The sequence below is a fragment of the Gadus macrocephalus genome, chromosome 13 (genome assembly GCF_031168955.1).
Source record: "Gadus macrocephalus chromosome 13, ASM3116895v1".
In the NCBI taxonomy this organism is placed as follows: Eukaryota; Metazoa; Chordata; class Actinopteri; order Gadiformes; family Gadidae; genus Gadus; species Gadus macrocephalus.
The window spans coordinates 14,078,723-14,100,048 of NC_082394.1; the positions used below are offsets into that span (position 1 = coordinate 14,078,723).

At 46.9% G+C, this 21,326-nt stretch overlaps 1 protein-coding gene across 5 annotated transcripts in view; it reads right to left on the reverse strand.

Annotated features, from left to right (window-relative positions):
• The window catches only part of kaznb (kazrin, periplakin interacting protein b), a 105,850-nt gene that overhangs the window by 26,383 nt on the left and 58,141 nt on the right, over positions 1-21,326 (reverse strand). For 4 of the 5 annotated variants that reach the window (XM_060068749.1, XM_060068748.1, XM_060068752.1 and 1 more), the window contains exon 5: positions 1,916-2,110. In XM_060068749.1, the coding sequence (XP_059924732.1) occupies positions 1,916-2,110 (195 nt within the window). Of the gene's footprint in view, positions 1-1,915; positions 2,111-12,396; positions 12,925-21,326 lie in introns of those variants that run through there. The other variant, XM_060068751.1, reaches the window with a different exon arrangement.

Here is a 21,326-nt window from a genome sequence, read left to right on the forward strand (position 1 = left end):
AGCAGAACACACTGCACTATCAACACTGGTCCCAAACACGGTGTGACTTCTGTGAGTGTATTTCTTGCAGTGGCGCCTGTTAACCACCAGGTGTCACTGTCCACTGTCAACAATTTGAGGTGACTGTTCTTCAACAGCAAGATCACTCTAAAAGTTAAATGACGTCATGTCATTGAAAGAGAACTGGTAGGGTGACAATTACCTGCAGATGCAGTCACGGTCAGTATTCCCATACCTTGCGTCTGCATATTTGAGTTCAGTTGGCTGACAAATACCAGGTGTTTAAGTTGTTGAATTTGAAGAAGAAGAAGAAGAAGAAGAAGAAGAAGAAAAAAAGTGCAAACAGACAAAAAGATTGTGTGACGAGACAAGCATGTACTCTTGTAACCCAAACAGAAGCCTGTATCACAGAGGAATCATCCTGTATACTGGTGGAAACCTGTTTTTCAACAATTACACAATATTCCCCCTCATGAGCATGCGGTCCATCACCTGTTTTACCCTGATGGGGAGAGAGAGAGAAAGGGAGACGGGACTGGTGCTAAAATAAATCCGTAATTTGAAATAAACAGGAGTCAAACCCTATGGTTTTTTGCTTGCTTTTTGTGTGGCTGGTTGAAGAAGCGCATGCATATTTATATGCGTATCTGTTTGTGTGTGGGTGTGGGTGTGTTTGCGCGGACGACGACGACGGCAGGGACAATGTCGTGGTACGAATTTGGATGTATTTAGTGTAGACAAATTCACACCCAAACACACACACAGGCGCACTCATATAAGACTACTACGACTGACTATGCTAGTAAATAGGATCCCTCCAACCAGAAGGCGACCAATTCAATATCAACTTAATTCAATCTGATAATAGATATATTATCTGATTAAATTGCATATAAAGCATTAGTTTTTCTTGATAGAACCAGATTTATATACAAAGATTATCTTATTCAGGTTTTATTTGCAATGACTTCTTGGTTGTGTTTCCTATAATAAAAATTTGATTTACTGTTTGAGCCCAAAAAATACTCTTATTGTCTGTAGTTGGTTCCATGCTTGGCCAGCTCCAGCACTAACTAGCTAGGAGATACTGGGAGGAGGGTTGGGGGAAGGGGGGGTGGGGCGGGAATAGGGTATGTGTCAATCAATACCCATCTTGCTACAATCAATAGCCTCCATCGATTGTCCAATAGCCTAACACAACCCACAGCATCACAGGATAACCCTCAGGGACAGGGATTGAGGTTTCTTTGGGAGTAGATTGTCCCTGAATTGAACCAGAGGTGTGTCACACAGCTTTAAAGCGAACACAGATATTTTATGCTCTAATGCTCTCTCTACAATGAAAGTAGGATGATACTTAAGACTTTGGATTGAACAATGAGTTTCGGCAGTTAAAAAGTCATTTCCTATTTCCTTGCATTGAGGAATTTAAAGTAGCAGTAGATGTGCTGTGCAGGGGCTGAGGCTTTGGCTTCAAACAAGGTGCAGGGTCGGGCGGCTCTCGCCTGCAGTAAGACTGGGGCCGGTGAGAACCGGCCAGTCCTTACTGGCACCAGCATTAATCGACATGCAAAAATCAGGGTAATATAGACTGAATCTGATCATCCAGAGTTTCTTTCAATAGCCATGCATTTATGTATGCATGTGAGTGTGTGTGTGTGTGTGTGTGTGTGTGTGTGTGTGTGTGTGTGTGTGTGTGTGTGTGTGTGTGTGTGTGTGTGTGTGTGTGTGTGTGTTTATGTATGTTTATGTCTTTATGTATGTGTATGTGTATGTCTTTGTGTATGTGTATGTATCCATGTATGTGTGTTTGTGTATGTGCATGTATATGTGCATGTGTATGTGTACGTGTATATATGCATGCGTTTGCGCGTGACAGTGTGTGTATGTGTGAGTAGCGAGGCGGGGAGCTGACCTTGTAAGGCCTCCTTGGCGCGGTCCAGCTCCTGCTCCTTGTCCCCGAGCTGCACGCGGAGCTCCGTGGCCGACAGCAGGCCGGCCGAGCAGCCGCCCTCCTGCGTCTCCTCCAGGTCGCGGCTCAGCATCTCCTTCATCTGCCGCAGGAAGTGCACCTCCTCCTGGAGCTGGGCCACCTCCTCACGCAGGAGCACTGATGGAGAGAGATGGAGCGGAAGAGAGGCGGAGGGGGAGAGAGCGGGAGAGAGGAAGAGAGACGGACAGACAGATTCCATCAATGAGTGTCGTTGAAAGAGACGCGTCGGGTTTGATCTCGGCCTCTTTTATTTATTTTTTCAATGAAAACCACGGCCGAGGGAAGCGGCGGAGGCGGAGGCGTCTTGTGTTCTCGCGCCGGGAGGCCGCAGGGTAAACAGCGGGAGAGACGGAGCAGAGATGTGAGGGGAAACTCAAGGGGAACAAATGGAGAGTGCAAATTGGCGCCGTGTTTGCGTGAAGCACATTTACCAAGGTAAAGGGTTTGGGGAAAGATGAAAAGATGTACAAGAAAACAAACAAAACACCCTCTTTTCAGAGGAATGTGCACACAGCCCGGATGGACAGAAGCAGTCAACATCTCACCGTCGTATATACACCACATGAGAGAAGCAACTTTCTTCTTTGTGCCAGATTCCCATCTCTTTTTAAAAGATGAAAAGAACAGATACAAATTGCTGCTGGTATCCTGGTGTACGAACCAGCCCTGCGCAGAACAAAACATGCCGTCCAAGACCGTCTAATGACAAAGCAGGAAACTGACGTGAGCTTTGGATGTGGAGCTAGTATCCATTAAGAAGGGAACTCAAGGGCTCATGTGCAACACTTTGCAAATGGAATGTAACCAAGGGTACTGGTAATGTCCTTGTACTTATTCATGCATGATATGTGTTTGAATGGGTCTGCAAATGGGTGGATGTGCTGTTGATGTTTGTTGGTATGTAATGTTTGTGGTCTTAAAGATAATGTCTGGGTATGTGTGCCTGTGTGTGTTTCGATCTGAATTGTTCGTCTGAGTCTGATTGAATGTGTCAGTAGTAGTACGCGTTTGAATTATGTGTTTGGGTCTGTTTGTACATTTGAGTCTGCATGTGCGTACGTGCATATTTTTCTGTATCTGTCTGAAGGTGTGTGTGTGTGTGTGTGTGTGTGTGTGTGTGTGTGTGTGTGTGTGTGTGTGTGTGTGTGTGTGTGTGTGTGTGTGTGTGTGTGTGTGTGTGTGTGTGTGTGTGTGTGTGTGTGTGTGTGTGTGGAGGGTCTCCACAGGCCTGCGGCCAGGCTCTGTGGGCCTGTGGTGGCGGTGATAAGCGGGGGCAGAAACACTCCATCACTCTGTGTGCACTCTAACTGGTCAGCAGCTCCGTATTGCAGACTGCCCAGAAAAATAAGTTTGTTTCCCCGAGTTTCCCTCGATTCTTTCACAGTCTCCTCGCTGTCTCACTCTGCTTATTCATCGCTTTTTTTTACCCTGCTTTTTATTTATTTGGTTTATTTTAGATATTTTTTGTGCCAGTGAACACAGTAGCCATAGCTTCCTGAAGGCTTTGCTCAGCTTCCATTTGTTTACAACACAAAATAATTCACTCATCCAACAAAAGACGTCCTCGCACTTGCAGGAGCCATTTAAGAGGAATGATTAATCCAATTGAGTAAAACATTATTACAATTTTTCGCTTTCTTCGGCTCTCCTGCTCTAAAATGTGATTATCGTATTGCAGGCAGCACCTGTCTTCCTGCTGACCAAGTGCTTCTGGTCAGTTTAAAGCACAATGAGTCTCTCGCACTGCAGCTCCCTTACACAGAGCCAATCAACACTGCTACGCCTCCAATACAATGTGCCATCAATCTCACAACCCACAACGCCCAACCTGCACACGCACGTACGCAAACACACACACACACGCACATGCACACGCACACGGACACGCACACACACACACACAGAACCAGAGGAATTACTCTTCTTTGGATTAACTGTTTTAAGAGTCAGGCAAGTAAAAAAAATGCCAAGAAATACTCTCCTCTCTCATCTTCCAGGGGGCAGTGTTGCATGGAGAAGCCTATTTGTAGGAAATGCTAAGGAAACGACAGTTCTATAGCCTGGTTCACCACCACTACGCCGACAACAGAGCGGACGATGGTGAACACTGCCCTTGCAATCGCGGACATCTTCCGAGAAAATGGCCAGGTCCATTCTAGACGTTGTTAAGAGGAGGACTTATAGAGCAAATGAAGGTCCCCAGCAGTCCTCTGCGCTCTGAAAGGTGCGTGACCCGGTCGTTACAGCCCTCCGCCGGCAGACAGCGAGGTCACCCCTCTTAAACTAAGCAGTGACCTGTTAAATGACCTCTCTGTCCAATCAGAGCGCCCTCTCTGTGCGGCATAGAGACTCCAGTTCAGGCCTTCGACCACTGGCTCCAGTACACCCACCCCCCCGAATGGCTGTGGTGGTCTCATCACAGCTATGAGTCAGCAGCACGCACGCACGCACACACACACACACACACACACACACACACACACACACACACACACACACACACACACACACACACACACACACACACACACACACACACACACACACACACACACACACACACACACACAGGGCTTAATGGAGTGCATTTCTTAAGCTCTTTACATGCCACTGAAAGCCACTTTACATTTCTATGCCTTATACCCACAGCCACGCACATTCACCTTCCGACAGTGGTGGAGAATAATGCAATCCAATACCGAGATCTCCAGGAGACCCTGAGGTTGTATAGGGACTATATGCAAATACTCACACACCCACACCGCACACCGCACACCCACACACACACACACACACACACACACACACACACACACACACACAGGCATTATAATCGAATTGCTTATTGGTGGGTAAAATTGCATATTTATGATTTATTTTTGAGCACTATTTCTACTGTGTATGGTAAAGTTAAGTGGCCCCCCCAAAATAATAAGAACAGAGGTGCTGGGATTTCCTGATGGAGAGGGGTGCATGCTGGGAGAGAGGTGCATGCTGGGATATGTGGCTGTTCAGGGTCTGTCTGCTGGTTACAGTGTGTTACATTTACATTTACATTTATGGCATTTAGCAGACGCTTTTATCCAAAGCGACTTACAATAAGTACATTTATCACAAGAAGTGCAACAATATATCAATGTCGGTATAGAAAGGATGTTCATAGAACCACGTGTACTATGCAAGTACAACAATCGCTAGGCTAACCAATTCCCCGTATTACAGCAATGATAGCAGCTACTGCAGTTGCTACACAGTTAAGTAATACAATACAATACAATACAATACAATACAATACAATACAATACAATACAATACAATACAACACAACACAACACAATACAATACAATACAATACAGTGTACAATGGTGGCCAGAAGGGGGAGGGTGGCTATGCAGAGTTGAGGTGGACTCTGAACAGGTGAGTCTTGAGTCTTTTTCGGAAGATAGTGAGCGACTCTGCGGTCCTGAGAGCGGCAGGGAGCTCGTTCCACCACTGAGGTCCCAAAACCGAGAAAAGTTGTGACTTTGCTGAATGGCCTTTGCTAGCTCTTAGCGATGGTGGTACCAGACGTCCAGCTGAGGTAGTTGAGCGGAGGGATCGATCTTGGGTGTTTGGCTTTAGCAATGCTTGGAGGTAGGCAGGGGCAGTTCCATCGACTACCCTGTATGCCAGTACCATCGTCTTAAATTTGATGCGAGCTACTACAGGGAGCCAGTGGAGGTCCCGGAAGAGGGGGGTCACATGGGAAAACTTCGGTAGGTTGAACACGAGGCGCGCTGCCGCTTCTGGATGCGCTGCAAAGGTTTAATCGCAGAGGCAGGAAGTTCAGCCAGGAGTGAGTTGCAGTAGTCGAGGCGGGAGATGACCAGTGATTGGACTAGAAGCTGAGCTGCTTCCCTTGTGAGGAAGGGTCGGATTCTGCGGATGTTGTAAAGTGCAAATCTGCAGGATCGGGCGACCGCAGTGATGTTTGCGGTGCAGGATAACTGATTGTCCAATACCACACCAAGGTTTCTGGCAGTTGGAGAAGAAGATACAGTGATGTTCTCAACGGTGACCAGTAAGTCCATGTGTGGGCAATCTTTCCCTGGGATTAGGAGGAGCTCGGTTTTGTTGAGGTTAAGCCTCAGGTGATGGGCAGTTGTCCAGGTGCTGACGTCCGCCAGACATTCCGATATGCGTGTTGCAATCAGGGCTTTATCAGATGAGGGGAGCGTGTTAGGCAGCACATTGCGCTCTGCTTCTTCAACGTCCATACGATGCGATGTGCATGTTTGGTTTCCTACAGGCCCTTTTTAACATTCTAATTCTGTTCAACACATCTGAATGTTGCCCTGAGGCGCCTATGTAGATGGAGATGTCTAGCAGGCATGATTAAGGAGGACTGCTAGAGCGGGTTGGACCGCTTCCACCACCAGTGCAGACAACCAACAGGTCATCTTCTGTTGGGCAACAACTGTAATTAGAGACTCTGATCAGGGGAAAAGCCTGCGGATGATGACCACCGCACACATCCCCGGTGAGGAACACCCAGTGAATCGATCTAACTTGATCGCTACACAGAAAAGAGAAAAAAACAAACAAAGAGAAAGAGGGGATCAAAACTGGGATGGGTGCCGGGAGAGAGAGACAAATGCTTCAGTGGGGAACGCTGAAGCAATTTCACAATATGTCGGAAATTCCCACAATCCCCGGCTTACTGTCTGATGGCCAGTTCCCACAATAATCTGGAAATAGAGTGCTGAGGTATTTGAGTGGATGGTAAGGTCCAGCCTCCACTGCAGTATTTTCCCAAACTGTTCAGATCTACCCCCTCTAGTACCGCTGGTGCAGAACACACACATACTCTCTGTTTATTGAGTATGTGAGTGCGTGTGTCTGTGTGCGTCTGTATGTGTCTGTGTGTGTGTGCTTGCTTGTGTGTACATGCATGTGTGTGTGTGCATGTGTCTGTGTGTGTGTGTGTGTGTGTGTGTGTGTGTGTGTGTGTGTGTGTGTGTGTGTGTGTGTGTGTGTGTGTGTGTGTGTGTGTGTGTGTGTGTGCCTGTGTGTGTGTGTGTGTGTGTGTGTGTGTGTGTGTGTGTGTGTGTGTGTGTGTGTGTGTGTGTGTGTGTGTGTGTGTGTGTATCACTGCATCCATGTGTGTGTGAGAGGAGAAGGAGGTGTTAAGAAGGAAAAGAGCAATAACTTGGCAAGGTGCGAGCACAGAGGTTCTAGCTGTAGCATTGCAGTTGTCATCCCGTCGCTAATACAGCGACACACCACAAATAAGTATGTTTCCTGTCACCGCGCATTTGAACAGACACAGTTACTTTGTGTTGCGAAAATATTTAAAATAGGAATATCAATAAGCTTTCGTCCCCTTTGTTTTCCTTTCAGAGCGAAGCCATTCATCACATTATAGATGTACAAAGGGACACAGAGGTGCTTCAAACAAAAGCCCCGTGAACAAAAACCCAAGTTCTGATTTGCGGGCATAAAGAGCGGCTCTCCAGCACAGCAGGAAGGGAACCCATAATTACCACTCTTGATCTCCTTCCAATACCACCATTCTTTTAATTAACTTTTTACTGCTTCATCCATACGCCACGGAACGGAAGGAGCAAACAGATAAAAAAACCCTGGAATATTAAACAGGAATATAGCTCCGTCTTCCAGTCAACCGGCCAAACTGCTCACACATCAGGGTGGCTCTGCTTCAGCATTGAACTGCATTGCAGGTGAATATATTGAGCTAATTCCTCACATGTCCCCCCTGGGGTGAGACCAGGCGACTGTGATTCTGGAAGGATATGTCAATCAAACGCCTTTTTAGGCCTTTAGACCTGCTCGTGATTGGCTTAACTGCATGGCCATTGCTTTCTGAGAATGCGTAGTTGGTGAATGTTTTATAGCTATTTAGAAATGAAAAATACATAGCCTTAAATAAGACTTCTGCTTCTTAATTACAGAGGCTTGCTTGCTGCTTTTTCAATGCCATGCATGGACTGTTTGTTCATAACCAACCAATTATTTTGGATAATTATGGGACTATTCTCTGGTTGTTAAATCAAATTTCTACCAGATTTCCAACCAGGTTGACGGCTGCTTAATAAAGTATCGAACAAAAACATCTGTTTACAATGCTGGGACCACTTGGTGTGTCACTGCAAATCTTACCATGCCAACACTAGCCAACATCCACATAGCCCGCTGTCTTAGCCCGGATGTTTCCTCTGGATGGTATTCAAAGAGTTGGCCTTGGTGCTAGGCAACGTGGCTCTGACAAGCCGACCCAACAGATGAACAAGGCCTCCGTACGCCATGTTCAACGCCGTGTTCCCCGGCCTCTGCACTCAATCAGTGCAGCCATTTTCTTGATCAGAGCAATGTGCCGGCGTGTATTGAAACCAGTTATTCAACCGTTACACAATAACACCTCGCATCGACCGCGAGGGCGTGACGCTCACCGCAAAAAATATTCTGAGATAAAGAGCTGGGGAGAAGGGGAGGGCAAGTGTGTATGTGTGGGGGCGGGACGGAGGGATGAGTGTGTGTGTGTGTGTGTGTGTGTGTGTGTGTGTGTGTGTGTGTGTGTGTGTGTGTGTGTGTGTGTGTGTGTGTGTGTGTGTGTGTGTGTGTGTGTGTGTGTGTGTGTGTTTGGGAGGGAGGGGGAGCGGGGGTGTGTGTGTGTGTGTGTGTGTGTGTGCGTGATTGCACACAGCTGGCTAAGTCGTTCCCATGTAAGAACATATGTCTGATGAGATCTGGCCTCGACTAATTACAGTATAAGGGAGATCCTCTGAAATTGCTCAGGCAGATGATAGCAATCAGTGCATGCATCGCTTTACGCCGTGCAGGTAATGCAGTCCCTCACTGAACGATTAGAGCAGAATTACTCTCCAGAACATCCTTCTGGACATTGTTCATTTGTCTACGCTGCATAATGTGTCTATTATTTATTTCTATCAAACTAAATGCATTACCAGTCCCTGTACAAGTTACAACTTGTGAGTAAATAAGTTGTCAGGGTGTACACTGACTTTCTTAAACACGCACACACACACACACACACACACACACACACACACACACACACACACACACACACACACACACACAGCATGAAGTGAAGCAGCTGTTGCCGAGAACTCTGATACAGAAACATGGTGGGATTTCCATGCAGAAAGAAACACCAGCATCCTGTTTACATCCTTCACAGAAAGGAAAAGAACGGCTTGCAGGGATTATATGAAGGGATGACATCAAATCAACATGATACCCTGGGCCCCACAGGGGGAGAGAGGTAGAGTGGAACAGAAAGAGAGGGAGAGAGAGATAGAGGGAGATAGAGAGAGGAGAGAGAGAGGGAGTGTGGGAGAGAGGACAGAGAGAGAGAGGGAGATAGAGAGAGGAGAGAGAGAGAAAGGGAGTACATCCAAAATAGAATCCATTCATTCTGTAGTTGGCTTCCTCGCGAATATCAGCTCAGAGAGAGAGTGTGAGAGGGACAGAGAGGGGTAGGTGGGTGGCAGAGGTAGGCGGTGGAGCTTAGTGACTCTTAGAGACACTGAGAGGGAGGGAGGGAGGGGGAGAGAGAGAGAGAGAGAGAGAGAGAGAGAGAGAGAGAGAGAGAGAGAGAGAGAGAGAGAGAGAGAGAGAGAGAGAGAGGTTAATGTGGTGATAACGATGGAGGGGGACACTGATAGGATAGAGGTGTATAGAGTGGGCCAGCTAAGGACAAAATTGGTTTCCTCCTCACATACAGATGAAAGTTTAAAGAGCCGATCACAAGAATTTCTGCTGCTTAAACACACAAACACGTCTGCCAATGCATACAACAACATAATAATCATAATAATAATAATCATAATAAACAAAAAAAAGAAATGGTCCAGTGAATGTCAGTGTATTGCAATACATCTTTATATATATATATATATATATATATACGTTATTTATGGCTATATATATATCTATATATATAGCCATAAATAACGTCGCAACGTTTTTCTTTGCCAGTGTTTCTTCCTATTGTGTGTGCGTGTGTGTGTCCGCGTGTGTGTATCTTAGCATGTGTGTGCACACGTTTATAAGCGGTATCAATGGAATAGGTTCTCTATCAATGAAAAATCCCTTGGGTGACATTACATCCGAGGTCACCGCGGCGATACCATAGCCGAATATCGATCTGCACGCTTATTACGAGCCGATTAGGCTCGCCGCCAGAGGCGTGCCGACACAGAGATGATGAGAACTTGGAGCTGCCCGAGAACTGTGAGGAACCGTCATCACGGGCCAACTAGTTGTAAATGAGATACACCCCCCTGCCATCGCCACAGCAAAACACATTGATCTCTTTCCCACTGCTACAGGCCTGATGCAGCGCTGGCCCCACCGCAGCCGATGCCACCGCGTTTCCTGGCTAAAAAAGAGGATTAAAATGCGATTGAGTTCGAGGGAGCGCTGAGTATTGAGTGTCTCCTCTCTGAAATCCCCTCACTGGTCGTTGGGGAGAAGTGGCAGGTTGGGGGCAGAGCGGTGTTTGGCCCAATCCCATTCCTACCCCTTACCCCTTCAAAACAAGGGGGAGGGGTAAGGGGAAGGGATAAGGGGTGGAAATGGGATCGGGCCTCGGTCACCCGCCCGCCCTGGCCTCTGCTCCCCCGTCTCAGTTCTAAAACACTTGCGACAGCGCATGAGCAACATGTCGCTCTCGCTAAATCCCACATGATCCCTGCTCGTCCACATCCTCTGCCATAGCGGCACACTCACTTTAACGCCAGCCAGGCCAAGCTTTCACAAGACCTTCATATGTAAGGATACAACGACACACACCCAACACCTATAGCCGAGCCCTTGTGGTGGGGGTGGCCTGGACGTTGCTCCGTTGTACATGGCATAAATGGACTGCATTTATATCGCGCTTTTATCCAAAACGCTTTACAATATCGCCTGACATTCACCCATTCGTGCACACATTCACACACTGACGGCGGAGTCAACCATGAAAGGGGACAGCCAGCTCGTCAGGAGCAGTTAGGGTTAGGTGCCTTGCTCAGGGAAACGTTGACACTCGCCAGGAGGAGCCGGGGATCGATCTAGCAACCTTGCAGTAACCAGGCAACCCCGCTCCACCTCCTGAGCTACTGCCGCCCACATTATTACAGTTGTGTTGTGTATTGGTGTGGTGTGGGTTGGGGATGTCAAGGTGGAGGAGTCTGTCACCAGGACACCAGCAATGAGTCAGGGAGATACTCCTACGCCCCAGTGGTGACCATCTGTCACCAGCTGGGTCAAACTCATTATCTCCAGCAGTTTGTGGAGAGCTTCAGCCCTCCTGGGAGCAGTGTTACAACAGTGTGGTAAAGAGAAACTGGGAGACGGAGAGAAGGAGAGAGAAAGACACACAAACAAAGTGGGATCACAATCACACGAGTTGTATCCACATAGATAAGACAAACGCGGACACAGATACACACACACACACACACACACGAATGCACTGCATCCAGAAAAACAAGTGCTGGGATGCAAATACGCTGGTGCTCATACAGACATATAACAAATACACATTATAGACACACAAACAGCAGCATAAAGAATATATAAAAATGAGTTTGTTAGTGTGTGTGTGTGCGGTCTATGAAGAGCTCAAATATCAGTTTGGTCATTGACCGAGTTCAAAAGACTAAAGATTGAACGTCGTCACTCACGAAATATGACTCACAAGATGATGTATCTAATTCTGAGCAAATGGCTGTCCTAACATGTCAACGCCCTCTATACGATTATCTGTGTTATATACTGTCTGCTGCTCTACAGCTATGCAGTTTGATACATTTCAAAATATGATTTAAATACCGCCCTGGCAATGTACATCGCTAATGGCGGATTAACAGATTATTTGATTATCTTCATACATAAATACTGGAGATCTAGGTCAGCAACCAGTGTTAATCTGAATCAATAAACATGACAGGAATATGAAGGGGATTTAAACAGCAGATTTTGCCCTGACATGAAGCCAAAAGGAGTGTACACACGTGTAATGTAACCAGACGCCTTGGAAAAAGACGACAGCACCACACTGCAACCAACGTGCATGTTACAGGAGTGTTTTTCTGTCGTGGCCGGTACAAGTGTGGTTTGTTTAGAAAACCACACTTGAGCCACTGACATATCTCCCTGAAGACTCAAGGTGAGAAAGTAACAGCATGGACACACAGACGCGCACACACATAAACACACACACAAACACACACACACACACGCACGCACATGAACCTGACCCCCAAAGGCAGCAGTTACTCAAACCTGCTTTACCACTTGGCCGATATTTTGGGCCTGCACAAGCCATTCTCTCTCTCTCTCTCTCTCTCTCTCTCTCTCTCTCTCCTCAGTCTATTTCTCTCTCACTCACCAGCTTTCCCTTCCTCCTTCTCGGACTTCATGTCCTCCTCCGCAAGGGCTCCACTGGACTCCACTTTCAGCGGTGGTGTGTATTCTCATATCAAGTGAAAAAAATAGAAAAAAATAAAACGTAGTCCCACATACACACACACACCCCCACACCCACACACACAAACACACACACACAGAGATAAACACCGAAACCGACACACACGTACTGGTAGATCAAGACCAAACTAAAACACAACCGGTGTGAGGCAGCTATCGCGAGCCGGGCCACTCCCAGGTCGTAGTGCTGTGGCTCCGCCCCAGCCAGGTTACCAGGAAGTAGTCCCATGTGAGCCACTCAGCCTGCTCTGCTGCTTTTGTTCTCTCTCTCTCTCTCTCCCTCTCTGTCAACCCCTTCAGGCTCTTGGTCACTGTACCGCTCTTGTTCATGTTGTTGTTGTTGTGAGTGGTCGTCAGGTGGTGTGAGGAGTCATCAACCTATGACATCTGACCTATGGGGTTTGGTTGGTAAATGATGGCGGGGACTCTGTGCTTGCCCTATCACATATGAAGGTTAGAGAGGGGGAGAGAGAGAGAGAGAGAGAGAGAGAGAGAGAGAGAGAGAGAGAGAGAGAGAGAGAGAGAAGGGGAGTGGTTAGGAGATTACCTCGGAGTGAGGTAACAGGCCAGGTGTGTCACAGTACTCTTTTGCCACCTGATGGTAGAAAGCTAGTAGAGAAAAACAGTTGTCCACAATGAACTCAAATTAACCCAAACTTCACGCTCCTTTGAAATATCAGCTCCTGGAAAACAGTTGCATTGCAAGAAAAGGAACAGAAACAGAAACATTTAGGAAGAGTTCAGCGTCAATAGCTCCATTAGTCCTCTCTGAATCTGAGTGAAAAGCGAAAATAAATCCACAATCATAAGTTTCAGGATGACGAAAGTAAAACATAACGATCTTAATTCTTTTCAAGTTATAAAGAATATGAGTATAAGTATGCATTGCTTGCATCACTAACTTTTGCAGGGGAAGAAATGTCCCTTTAGTTTACAACCTTCTTTATAAGGTAGCTTTATGAGCTGGCCTCGGGCCTGCTCGAGATGTTTTGTGAAGCCAGGGGACAGACGGTGTCTGTTCACTGTGGAGCATGGATTAGGCAGGACACAATAAAAAAACATGGATGACGTGATTTGAGAAGATCCAGCACGACCCCCGCCCCGTCACTGTCAGCCCCCCCGCTTTTCAGCACTTAAGCCCTCAAGACTAACGTTTCAGGCGGTGCGTAGGCAACAGATGACGAACTGTATTACTCAAGACGGCAAGAGAACTCAAATGGGATCTCTATAAACAAGCGCTGGAACGCGCTGTGGAGAGGAGCCCGGGTTACATAACAAACACGGTACACCAAATAAACAAAAAGGTCAGAGGAATGGAGGAGTCGCCTGTGAGTCTGTGCATTGGTATGAAAGTTAAGCAGGAGGTTTGGGCAGTGCTACACAATTTGCTACAAAGAAGAAGAAAAAAAATCAACACGCCAACCATGCCATCTATTATTCTGCCCGGCCGGAGGACCGGCAGCTTCGTGTGTCAGCGAGATGCTGAAAGACCACGCAGGGTCCCATCAGAGCAGGTAGAGTGGATCCCCTGAAGAAATAGACCTGTCAATCAACAGGGCAACCCAAGCTTCACAGCCATATTCTTTTTCTGTTTGAGTGGAGACAAAAGAGTGACGAAATATGTTTTGTGCTACTTTACTGGTTACACAATGGTCAGCCTTGCTCTCTGATAATGTCTAAAGTATAGTAATTATATGCGTGGCATATGTGCTTTTTAATGGTGTCAAGCTTAAAAGGCCTAAAAGTCTGTTTTCATCCTAGCGACAAATCTCTGGAACCTAAAGTGTGTTCAATTAAAGTGATTTGTTGTTGAGAAGTTGTTATAGTTTCCTTATTCCATAGAAGAGTACAGCTAAATTAGCCTTTTAAACTCACCTTGTTTCCCCAATTATATACAAATGTGTGTGAGAGTGTGTACATGCATGTATGCTGCATGTGTGTGTAACTCACAGAGGATGTATGTGAATCGTAATTTGCTATCTATCCTACTCCCTAGCCTATTGGACTAAGAAAAAACAAATTTGGGTAAAAAGACATACAACACCAAGGTCACCTTGATCAAAAAGAAGTCAAGTCCTACTTGAGGTTTAGCTTTCCAACCGACATCCAGTCCAGTCTTTCTCATCCGCTCAGTTCATCTGACAATCATTCACTTTGCTCATGTGCAAGCTTGGAACCAACTTAATAGAGAACACAGCCCCTCTCTCTTTGCATTTATCATGTTGAAATAATTCCTTTATTTATTTTTGCTGCACACCATTTGAGTCAGACCCCATTATCTCACTGCCGATGGAGGGGCTGCAGAAGAGGCCATTACAACGCTAGGTGGCCTTGAGAGGCAGAAGGTGTGTGCATGTAAGAGAGGAGGATAAAGGGAGGCACAGAGAGGTAGAGGGAGAGCAAGAGAGAGAGGAGGGGGGAGGTGTTCACCGGGGGGGGGGGGGGGGTGGAGGGGAGGGGAGGTGGTGGGGGAGCCAGGGACCCTCTGCCCAGTATCTCAGTTGAGCAGTTGACGGGCTTGACGAGAATCGTATCGAATAGCCTCAGAGAGCAAGGACTGGATTGGATGAGAAGATTTGAATTATAAATACCAAGGTGCAGTGTAGAGGAGAAGTGTGGGTGTGTGTTTGTGCGTGTGTGTGTGGGGGACGGGACGAGGGCACTCTCTGGATGGGCACGAAGAGTTAAGTGTGAGAAAAACAGGTTGGGGTGGGGGGGGGTTGCGGTAAAGATTAAACAGCAGCCTGCGTCTGATCAATAGAGACGATGGGTCATTACTGGACGGTTCGTGTGATTAGCCCTGAAGGATGAGCGAGAAAAACTATTACCCCTGGTCTGCAATTTCTCAAACGGCACACATTGATCGCAGCACATGGTCTCACTGCTACGTCCCCCACTCACACCAGACCCTCGCAGAGCTCGATCGCCATTTTGGGGGCGATTTGCATGTGTTGTCAAAAGGAGGAAAAGCGCCTTTGTTTTGAGATCAGGTGCGTGTTGTCTTGGACCTGACGGTACCAGTGGAGGGGCCGTGGTGAGTTGGGACTGAGACGTGTGCGTGACGAGCCCTGTGGTGGGCGGCGAGGTGTGTGTTGTCTGTGAAGTGGCGCTCGGTGGGAAGATGCGCGATGCGATGGAGGTCGTCACTGATGCAGACTTCCATCACACACTTGAACCGCCACCGCCGCCGCTAACCTCTCTGCCGGGCGGACACGACTCTAGATTCTCTTCCACTGCCAGCCAGGACACTTCCCCGCTATCGCCAAGACAACGCCCAGTATCGCCTTGGCAACACTCCCCCCCTCCCCCTCCCCCGTATATCTTTTGGCTTTTGCGAGAAGCATAAAGGGACCAAAGTCCATTAAGCCGGATATGCCTGTAGGGGTCTGACTGGTGTGTCAGAACCGACTCTCGATGGCTAAACAACACAGAACGATCTGTTGGCAAAAAATACATTGAATCTGAAGCTAATGGAAAGGTCTTTGCACTTGCCTTAGTGTGTGTGTGCGCGTGCGTGTGTGTGTGTGTGTGTCTCCTTATTAATGACTTCACCTGGCCCGAGTCAGACTGATTGGACTCTGGGGCTGGGTGAGGCTGCACACCTGTTGCTCATGGAGCAATCAATGTGCACAGGTTAAACCAGCCATAACCACACACACACACTCGAGATCTCCTGCATGGCAACATGGTGAACAATCGTCAGGTATCATTGTCTGCAAATTCTACAATAATAAACTGTTTTCCAACATCACCACCCTTGACTATGGAGGTGCCCAGAAAATCCAACTAGGTGGGGTGACATCTAAATAAGATCCCTTCTGGTTACGTCTTTATTTTCTAAATGTTGTCAGACACAGATGTCTGGGTGTTCAGTGATACATTTATGATGTGTATTTAATGCATTAGCCCCCCCCCCCCCTCCTCCATTCTGGGTTGTCTTCCTGCATGGGGACTTTTTAGTGCTCTGCGACTCAGAGCTAATGGTGGTAATCAAAGCTATAAAAGACTAAAATACTCAAATGTTTCTTCCAAAAATCACTCCCAGGTCGCTTGGAACCAATTCATCTGTGAAACTAAAATCAACATCTGTGGGAAATCCGTTCCATTCCCAGACTATACATGTAGAATATGATTATATCAAATGGCTAACTCATCTATACTCAAAATAATCCGTTGCCACAAATCTGTTCTGCTAGTCTATTCCATTTAAAATGGTCAAAAGTTTAAAATCTTGAGGACCTCAATTGTCTGGGAGAGTTTCTGTTGCCTCATGGATACTACTTCATGCTAACCCGCGCCTCCGCCCTTCAAAACAAGTAGTTAACTGTCTGGCGCTGGAAGGACTCCATCTTCATTGTTGTTACTATGGAGATGGGGCTGTGTGCGAGGACAGTACTAGCAAAATTCAAGAGGCTCTGCTACAAAGTGCGTGTGTGTGTGTGGCGGTTGCACTACTAGAGGAATAAGCTTTCCCTGACATGTCAACGGATTTACAACAGATCTTCATGGACTGGAATATGTTTTTTACGGAAATGTCAGTGGTTGTCTTACATACAAATATATTTTTCATGAATGAATTCAATAAAAAATCACCCATGTCGGTCATATTGCGGTATGCCCAATGAATATATGAGCAGATTCAAAAGAAGAAGCAATGTTTTCTCCTGTGTATTTCTACCTACCTTAAGCTACTGCTGGGTGTGGTCAAAGGTTATGAGAATAATGACCCAGCGTCTTAGAGGGGCTTCGGAAATATGAACATTCTCGGTTGAGGACCCCACAGGTTCTCAAACCGGAGCGAATTACCCAACCTTCCAAAGCAACAATTTACTGAGGAATATTATTCATGTTCATGTTCCGTATTCCTTTGCCCCGCTGTCGTTCTCTGTAGTGTTCTTTATAAAACGCATCATGAATAAAATAATGTGTTGTGGTGCGTTTTAATAAGACTCGTCCTCTGGAACACCATACCAACACACAACATCACTAATTGAAGCTCCATTATAAATCTTTCTAATATTAATCAGAGATCTCTCTGCCAGTAATGGAGGGGAAATTGTGCACGGACCACATAGTAAGGGTAAACACTCAACAATGTGGGACACATGAATGAGATCCAGCTCATGGCTCCATAGGATTGCTAACTCCCCCCACAGATGGATGGTTGTCTGTAAAAATCAGACGGCCCACTCAGACCCGCGGCCAAAATACATCCCTTTGGTCTGCTCCGTGAATGGCGACCGCCCGGATGGCGTTACGGTGTGGGTTGCGGATTTCGCACAGTTCTAACTTTATCTCGTCCTGATTGGTCTGCGTCTTCAGTTCCCCCCCCCCCCCCCCCCCCCAACACAGACGGCAGCGTGCCAGAGTGAAGGACGGAGGCAGACGCAGGGAAATACGTGACCTCGGCGAATATGCCATCCAGTGGGAGAGTACTCATTTTTGGAGGGCTGCTATCTGTGGCCCACAGGCAGCTTGTTTGTAGCATCCGTCCGGCCAAGCCGTAATTACACTGGCACAGGGTCTCGGGTGGCCCCGGGGCCAGGAGACGTCAGGCCCTCGTATCAAACGCCCCACTGCGGCAGGAGCCCGGCCACAGTGTGGGGGCCCAGATACGGCGCAGCCCAATGATATGGCCTCCGTCTGGCCGTCGAGGGTCCTTCTGACTCACTGACGCCCAAACAAATCCACGCAGGTGTTCTGGTAAAAAAATTGTGATGGAGAATGCTTTGAGTCCCGTGGTCAAAATCCAACGTGACTCATTACTCAGTAATAGTCGACAGTGCCAGTGTGTGGCTTTGTGAAATACTGTGTTAGCGTTCTGAGTTATGTTATGAAAAGATAGGAGGTAGGTGTTGAATTCAGTATTTGGTATTAAAGAACATATTGTTTGTCAGAAGCTGATAATTAATACACCTAGAAGTGATACAATGAAGCAGATCATCTTGAGGAGATAAAAGCTGATAGCAAAGCTGCATTCTGATCAAAATATATTCTATGCATCTGTATATCTCCTCTTGGAGAACAATAACATACGAGCCCAAATCAAAGCCTGTGCAACAATTTTTTTTTCTTTCATGCGTTTAAATCGAAAGAGCAAAATGAAAGCGAGAGGGAAACTTACTAAATGGAGTGTCACAGTAACGCCACTCAAATGACCAACACTTAACGGATCCAGCACTAAAAGAAGTGTGAGTGTGGGGGTTACCTTTGGGGCACGACAAAGGCAGGGAGAGACAGCTGCCACCCTGCAGTGCTGTGAATGCATGCATGTCTCTCACCTCTATGGGACACGTGTATGACAATGGCAGAGTCGGTTGTACAGCACTGGTTTTTTTTTTTTGGGGGGGCATTGTTAAAAAGAGGGCATTGCTCAGAATATATGTGAGCTAAAGAGGGGGGCTCGCTGCGGTAGTTTGTTTCAGCGGACACACAGAGAGCTTGCCTCATCCAGATCCAAAGACCCATGGAATGCTGATGTCGCTGTTGCATAGATCCCCCCCCCCCCCCCCCGTTGATGGCCTTTGTTTACCGTCTCTGGCGCTCAAAGCATTGATGAGGCAGAAGGTAAATCTTTGACGGCGTGATGGAAGAGAAGGACAACACAAAACCACCCTCTTAAAGAATTGTGTTCCATTGCTGAACAAAGAGAGCAGGACCACTTCTAGACTTCAAACAAACTGCAGTTGTTTCATTGTCTTAAACACAGCGAAGAAAGTGTGGCATCTCTTTTATCCCGCCTAAAACATGCAGGAAAAACCTCCTCAGTAATCTCAAAAACGCCTCGGCTAGGCGCTGAGCCATCGCAGGACGTATCGCCTGGCAGCCCGTATTTATAACAGCTGCTGGTGACACAGCAAATCAATAGCTGCAGTCATGGCGGGGCATTATCCCTGAGAGAGCCGGCTATAGCACCAAGGCTGCTGTGATTCACTGCCCCTCTGCGCTGCTGCCGCCACGGCCGCGGCACCAGCGTTGGCGTTAGACAGCAGCCGGCCCTGAGGACACAAGGTGCTATAAACAGCCACCTTCAGGGACACATCCTCTCCACCGATGAGGAGCGATTGGCTGAGAGAGATGTCCTGCTGGGTTGCCATTGTCGCAGCAGATGTAGCACCCACCTCAGCATTTTTCTCTGTCTCCCTCTCGCCCTCTCTGTCGTTCTGTATCCGCGCATGCCTTTATTTATCCTGATGTATTTGCGGACTGACAAGGCAGGGTAGAAAGTGTGATTGAGGAGACCGGAATGTGGAGCGGCGTGGAGTCCTAATACGCCGTGGCAAATGGCAGACAGCTGTTGGTGCTTTTTTGGACAGAGTTACTTTTTATCAACAGTTTCTTTCCCGGCCATGTAGGACGTGAGAAAATTTGGCCTGCGACGTTGAGAACAATCTTGCGGATGCTTAAGTGATGCTAGTAACAATGTATCATAAAGGAGATTTACAGCAAGGGGGAATTTGATTCTCCAATAGGAAGCTTGATGACGGTGGATGTATGGATACCAGTCTAATTTCAAGCAAGAGGAAGCCATATTATATTTGCTAGTCTATAAAGTCTACACTTGTGGCAGTTCTATCAGAAGGGAGTGGTTCTATAAAGTCATTCTAATATCCAAACTAAAACCACCCCTGCCCGATGAGTAACGCTAAGCTCACTGGATAATACCTGTTCCTATTCATCATTATTCCATTCATTCCATTCCAACTAACCTCTGTAGGTTCAGCCTGGTGAATAATCGTGTGTTTGGGGTGACATGCCAACTAAGCAGATAGACAGGCAGAGCTGATAAGCTATTTAAGGCGAGCATTACAAACCAGATCATCTTCACTACTGCTCAGTGTCGCGGTGTATAAAGCAGTTGATCCATGACTCATAACATCATCAACGCTGCTCAACTGGTTTAAAATGATGGCCTGGATAATGACTAGATTAACCGCTGGATAGGCAGATTTATACAGCGTCAACTGTACAATAGTTAATCTTTCCTTCCTGAAAGGGGATGTTGGTGGGTTTGAAGTTTGGTTGAACTTGTGTAGCGCTCATAGAAGCTGACAGTTTAGAATTTTTTCTAAACTGAGACATTTCTCAGATAGAAACTGTTCTATCCGCCACAGAGAAACACATCCGAACTGTCAACAGGTGAAGTGCCACAGGAAGCCAAAGTGAAAACACATGTTCCAGTCAAGTATGTGAAAAAAGTACAAGCACTTGTTCTTTGTTGCTATGGTAAATGCATAAATTTGAGCTAAATGAAAATGAAAGCAAATTAACCAGAAGTATATTCAAATATATCGTGATGACTCAGGGAACCGACAAACATTGAGCCGGATTATAATAAATTTACCACACACACATGCACGCATATCTGTACGCACACACACACACGCACACATACGCACACAAATGGTGGATGCCATAGGCCACAGCTGGACTGGTCCCTTTCATTAACATAACCCAAGGCTGTTGCAAACTACGTGGACAAGATGAGGTCAGATTAAGATTAAGCAGGAAAGTCTGCCTGGGAGGAATCCAACGCTAACAAAAAAAACAACAACTAAATAAATAAATAGTAGGGCTGTTTATGCCAAAGCTCCCGCTCTGTGTTTTGTTAAGACAGCTGTGATGACAGCCGTGCCACGCCAGGCCTGATTGGTTAATATTCTCACAGTGCTTTGGGACATTTTGCAAAATGTGAAACCTTTTGGCTGACCTCCATCCCCCCACAGGGCCTGCAATTTGCAATGATCAAGCACCGAGAAGGGAGCAAGAGACAGACATGCAGACAGACGGACAGAAATAAATGCAGGCATACAGACAGACACAGTGTTTGAG